The 6,000-nt window shown below is 40.4% G+C and overlaps 1 protein-coding gene across 2 annotated transcripts in view; it reads right to left on the bottom strand.

Annotated features, from left to right (window-relative positions):
- camk2g2 (calcium/calmodulin-dependent protein kinase (CaM kinase) II gamma 2) overlaps positions 1 to 6,000 on the bottom strand; it is a 47,206-nt gene that overhangs the window by 14,940 nt on the left and 26,266 nt on the right. For both annotated transcript variants that reach the window (XM_080037063.1, XM_080037062.1), the window contains exons 7-12: positions 5,044 to 5,146; positions 4,529 to 4,612; positions 4,296 to 4,390; positions 1,247 to 1,369; positions 804 to 887; positions 656 to 698 (exon numbers count right to left, since the gene is read on the bottom strand). In XM_080037063.1, coding sequence (XP_079893189.1) covers positions 656 to 698; positions 804 to 887; positions 1,247 to 1,369; positions 4,296 to 4,390; positions 4,529 to 4,612; positions 5,044 to 5,146 — 532 coding nt within the window. The remainder of the gene's footprint in view (positions 1 to 655; positions 699 to 803; positions 888 to 1,246; positions 1,370 to 4,295; positions 4,391 to 4,528; positions 4,613 to 5,043; positions 5,147 to 6,000) is intronic.

The following is a 6,000-nucleotide window of genomic DNA, read 5'->3' on the forward strand; positions in this document are numbered from 1 at the left end:
AATACCCCGCTCCCTGGAATTATTATAAATCCTATTTCCATGGACATTCACTCGGTAAACATGCCTACAGTAATAAACGTATAAAGCTACTCAGAGGTCTGGCTCGTCTGCTGTCTTCAGTCTAGATCGATCTTGACCAACAGGAGGCATTTGGCAGATATTAACACAGGGCCAACAACATTAATGCATTAGCTAGCTAGGCCGTGGTGTGGCCTACATATTGGGTGTTTGTTGTAAAGTGCAATCTGTGTTGGAGGTCGAACTGTTTACGAGGAGGAATTCCAAACCAAACCCCTTAACTGCTAAATCAAAACAGCCGATAAGGGCTAACAAGCAAGTGTGAACAGGAATAACAATGTGTGGTTAGGGGAGCCAGATTGACACCAAGCCAAAGAAAAGATTGGAGAAGTAGTAGTAGCAGCAGAACCTCAGTCATGACTCACAGGTATCATTTATCTTCTACGAGAGATCAGATCAGGAAGAAAAGGATACAACTTCAAACTGATATCCCTTTGTTATTAGATAGAACAGACTTCTTTTGTTTATTTTCTTTTGTATGGCTCCATTCAAATATGTATTATCAACAGTGCTGGGCAGCGTTTCAAGTCAGTGGGCCAGGTGAAATTGTTGTCTCTTAATCTGTGCCAAAGCTCACCTGAAAAGTTCCTGGACACCAGCATTGTTGTGAGGATAGCGCCCTAGAGAGACACAAAACATTTTAAGGATTTGTGTTACGTGAACGTGTGTGTGTGTGTGTGTGTGTGTGTGTGTGTGTGTGCTTGCGTACGTGTGTCCACACTCACTTTAAGTTTCCTTCTGGCGTTAAACTTCCGCAGACACTCCACAGTCTCTTGACGGTGCACCATGGAGGCCACGGTGGAGCGTTGCTGTAAGTGGAAGAGTAGTAAACAACATTATAGATACATTTACACAATGTCAAGAGAAAAAATAGCTTTCACTCCAATATGATTGGTTCTAAATGAGAATAATGGACAAGGTGGAGGCACCTGTGTGTGTGTGTGTGTGTGTGTGTGTGTGTGTGTGTGTGTGTGTGTGTGTGTGTGTGTGTGTGTGTGTGTGAGATCCTGGCCGTGGTATCCTTCCAATGACTGCTTAATAAGGTATATATTGAAGAGATGCGACACAATTATTGGGAAGACGGCCAGAACAGCTGCCCCAGTGTTTAACACGCTGGAAAAGACTTCATCTGATGTGAAAACCAAGGAGCATGATGAGTGAGACTTACGCAGACCCAGGGGTGCTTGAGGGCCTGGTCGGCAGTGATCCTCTTGGCAGGGTTAATCGTTAACATCTGATTGATCAGATTCTTGGCCTCTGGTGTCACTGTGTCCCACTCGGGTGAAGGGAACTGAAAGGGGAAGATAAAGAGAACATTTTATCAAGGAACAACTGGCTTATCACACACTCAGTGTCCATGTTTCAGTGACTTATTAGGGTCCGAGCACCGACTGGTGCGAAGCCCTATTGTAATCGCCAGGATTCTTATTCTTCTTCTTTATTATTTTTAGTAATTTTTGACACTTTTCACCCCCTTCCCGTCATGCATAACTTTTTTTGCGTACCCATCAAAATTTCAACTTATCGTTGGTTTCGAGACCGGGCCAAAAAAACGGCGCCCCCTGTGGCCACAAACAGTTTTTCAGGAAATGCATGCTCACATTGGGCTAGAAGCCTGAAATTTTAGGAAACCATTTATTGGCCCGAGGCGCACCTAAATGCAATTTTATGTCCTGGGCCAAACTCAACAGGAAGTCGGCCATTTTGGATTTAGTGCCTAAAATCGCCATATTACAAAATTTCACATATCGACGAACTCGTCCTAGAGTTTTTACGCCAGGGACGTCGAACTACTTCTCAAATACTCAAGACGCTTGCCCAATGTTAAATTGCAGAAAGATTTCAAAATGACAGTAGAACCAGGGAGCTATTGGGGGTCAAAGTTGACGTAAACATCATAAAAAACCAACCTCATGAAACTTTAATTCATCATAACTCAGGCTGTGTTATACCTAGCTGCACCAAATTTAAACCCCAAATGTTTCTTTGCAGGCCCCACAAAACAATCCTCTTGAAGCCCCGCCCCAAAATCAACAGGAAGTCTTTTAATTGGAAATATGTGAATTTCTGGCTCGAAAATCATCACAATGTTCAAAAATTCACAACTCCTAGCAGGAACATATTTAGCAAAACGAAAACTCTAGGGACACTCATAAGACATGGAAGATATACCAAAAAAATTATTGTTTGATTCCGAATAACTATGACGAAATGCCGGCCAATATTCGCCAACATTTACTCAAAAGTCAGAACTCCACATTACTCTGCAGGATTGCAGAGTAAAGTGGACTCATAACAACTTTTTGTGCAAAAAAAAACATGATAGGTTAAGTCCTCAGACATGGAAGATGATATACCTGAAAGCTCATTTTAATCGGAACCACCGTCTTGCAGCACTGACGCGTCATTCGCCAAAAAACATCAAAAACAGACCTGAACCCTCATGAACCCTTTAATTGATCATAACTCAGGCTGTGTTACACCTAGATGCACAATATTTCATATAGCAATGTAAAATCCCAGGACAAACAAAAAAGCCTCTTGAAGCCCCACCCCAAAATCAACAGGAAGACTTTTAATTTGAAATATTCGCCAAAAAAAACAGGAAGTTGGCCTAACTCCACCATACTGTGTCTCATCTTCTCCAAATTTGATATGCTTAATGAGACCCAAGGCCTGAGTAAGCCCACACAATAATATTAAGAAAAAATGAGAGCGCCAACTACTGGGTCAAGTAAATATTGCATGCTAGTTATTTACCTTCAAGTCCTACACACTTGATCAAATCAACCTCAAAGCAGCTCAGGGAGGTCTAGAGACAATGATAACACGGGAAGCCGGTTTTGCTCTGCAATGTCCCACGCGCTCTAAACTTCACCCGCCTGGTAAGAGCCCAGGCCTGAGGACGTCCTCGCATCCGTATCAAGCGCGTCGCGGGAACTTCCGCGCTTCCGGTGACAGGTATTACTGTGCTGCGCGCTCCGAAGAGGAGGAGACCACGGCGCGTTCTCTCGCCCTGAGCGCCGAGGCCGGCCAGGACGGCGTCCAGCACGGGGGTGCGAGGGCCCGGTCATCACTGCTCGCAGTTTTAATTTCTCTTATATTAAAGAAATTTTACAGTTTGCAGAGCTTCAAAAACACCAGGCAGTATGAAAGAGAAGCATGAATCACAACACATCACAATTTTTCCACAACATCTGGTGGACTGAGCATTGTCTTCTCACTTTTTTTGCAGGGAAAATTCACCGACTCCGAAAAACAAAGGCACGAGCAGCATTTCAAATGGGATTTACACACAAGCAACAAGGAAGGTTGTGGTAATGAAAATAAACAAGCATTAGATATGGTATGATATGATAAAATCTGAGTACCGGTATATACATTTGACTGCAATTACAGCAAAACTAACATCAATATCAGCAGCATCTCCACCTGCTACAGATGTCTTTTGTCATTTTTTAACAGACTTTTTCTCTCGCAGGAACGTGTTTGATGCTTACAATCAAAATTAAAGGCAAAAACAGAGGTTGAAGGTTGACAGTGATGATACTTTGAGTTATGAAAAGCGCTTGTCACAGTCACTTCATAACAATGCTCATATTATGCACATTCATTCATTGTGTTTGCTTCTAATTAGGGAAATGAATACGGACAATAAATTCCATCTCTGTGACAAGACAACAAACCTATCGCTCGCTCATAATGTAACACGTACGTCCACGGACTCAATAACGAGTTGCAAGGAATTAAAAACTAAAATTAAGTTTTTTTCAATGACTTGCATGACAGACACAAGGTAAATTGAAAGGGTCCTGCAGGGCTATATCAAGGCTCTGTTCTGTTCACAATACATTATTATTAAGATTATGTATTGTAATTCAAGTTTCATGAACACAGATGAAGCTCTCCAAGTGTTTATTTTGCTAATTTTTCAGTGCATGGATCCATGGAGATGCATTTCCTCAACAACCTGAGATGAACCTGCAAATTAAAGCTCCATAAAACAAGGGCATCCATTAAAGCCGCACTCATTTTTTACATAAATAGCTTGTGTAGATGATTGTCATTTTGCAGTCATAGATATAATCTCGGTCAATGTTGCAGAATTTGAACATTAAAATGTTTTCTTTATCATGAATGGTCATATGTTATCACTTTTCAGACAAACTGCATTGAACATGTGCAATGCAAGGAAGTAATGAGAGAGGAGTACTCACGTCATATGCACCGGCCTTGATTTGTTGGTACAGTTTGTGTTGGTCCTCATCCCAGAAGGGAGGGTAGCCCACCAACAAGATGTACAGGATTACACCTGACACACACAAACACAAAGTCTATATAAATATAACTCTATATAAATCCAATTAAGAATGTAGTCTCAGAGGCATTGCTTTCCTTATGAATATAAGATTTTAAATAAACAGACAAAGGTGAATTCTGACGAACTGACCACATGCCCATATGTCCACTGGCTTGCCGTAGGCGTCCTTTCTCAACACCTCAGGAGACAGATACCCTGGAGTTCCTGCAAAACCTGCAAAAACAATTCAATAGAAAAAACAAACATGCTTACGTAAAATGTGTCATGAATCAATTGAAAATGGCTAATTTATAATAATAACATATACAGTAGTCTGTCTGATTACTGAATTTGAACAGAAATTGTCAGTTTACAACACAGTGTTAACTATATTCAACAAGTCAGCACTATCCCATGTATTACTGTTTTGAATGCAAAATTGAAATATAATTCACAATTATAGCTTAAAATTAGTAAACTATAAACACCACACTTACTCAGTAACAAAAAGAGAAGCATAGTATTCTAATCTTAATGGACTGAAATAGAAAGTCCCTACTAATTTAACACTTTCTTATTATTGTTAAGCACTGCTGCTGAAAGTGGACACTGTGGAGAAAAATATAAGTTTAAATTCAAGTTGTTAATGAAGTGTTATTTCTTACCAAACCATGCCTGCTGTTCCCCCTGCACCTCAATGGCTAGACCGAAGTCTGCAAGCTTCACCGCTGCTCCCTTCAGCTTACTGGCCAGCAGCAGGTTCTCTGGCTGCAACACACAGACACAAACAGTTCGTTAGGATGAAACATTTTCACTCAGGATGCAAACTATTCATTGTTTTATTTTTTTCCATAATTTTTTCCCCATAAAATGTCAGACATACGGACTAATGTCAGTCACAAGTCAGTATAATATTTTATTTGGTTAAGACCCAAGAAATGTTTTTATTTCAACTTTCAATATACATAAAAATTCATAATACGAATATAAACGGTTAAATGTATCCTACTAGTACCGAAATGAGACACAAGATGGTAAAAATACATTTAATTAATGGCAGGGGAGATAAGCATGTCCTCTCCTTCAAGAAATGTCTCCTCTCTGTGCCAGACTGGGTGAGCTGCAGGAGCACAATGACACTACTTTAATAATAAAACGCTCTAAATGCTTTATGAGGAATGGGAAAACCTGGGCCGGGATGTTTCTGTGTGCTAAGAAGGTGCTTTCTGCTGTGTAATCATTCCCTTGTTCTTGACAGCTCCTTAGTTTTTTTTTTGTCATGCCATAATTTTTTTGTATTACTTCCCCAGGCAAATCTGCAGAATTGAAGAGTTAAGGATAGTCTCCAGGGTGTAGGCTACATTGCTGTATGTTAATGCTGATGTAAATGCAGGCACAACACATTGCAAATGGAATACAATAGAAGTGAACTGTTGTGTGAAATCTTGGATTTACCTAGTTTTAGTTTATTTTTATTTTTTTTAAATAAACTAAAACTAGGTAAATCCAAGACCCAGTTTGGCAGCATCACGTCAGGACTGGGATCAATTTCCAGGAGCATTGTCGGACATTTGCGATCCTAACCCTAACAGTAACCCTACTCAATATGTATATTGACTTCC

This window comes from Ammodytes marinus (genome assembly GCF_949987685.1).
Source record: "Ammodytes marinus genome assembly, chromosome: 11".
NCBI lineage: Eukaryota > Metazoa > Chordata > Actinopteri > Uranoscopiformes > Ammodytidae > Ammodytes > Ammodytes marinus.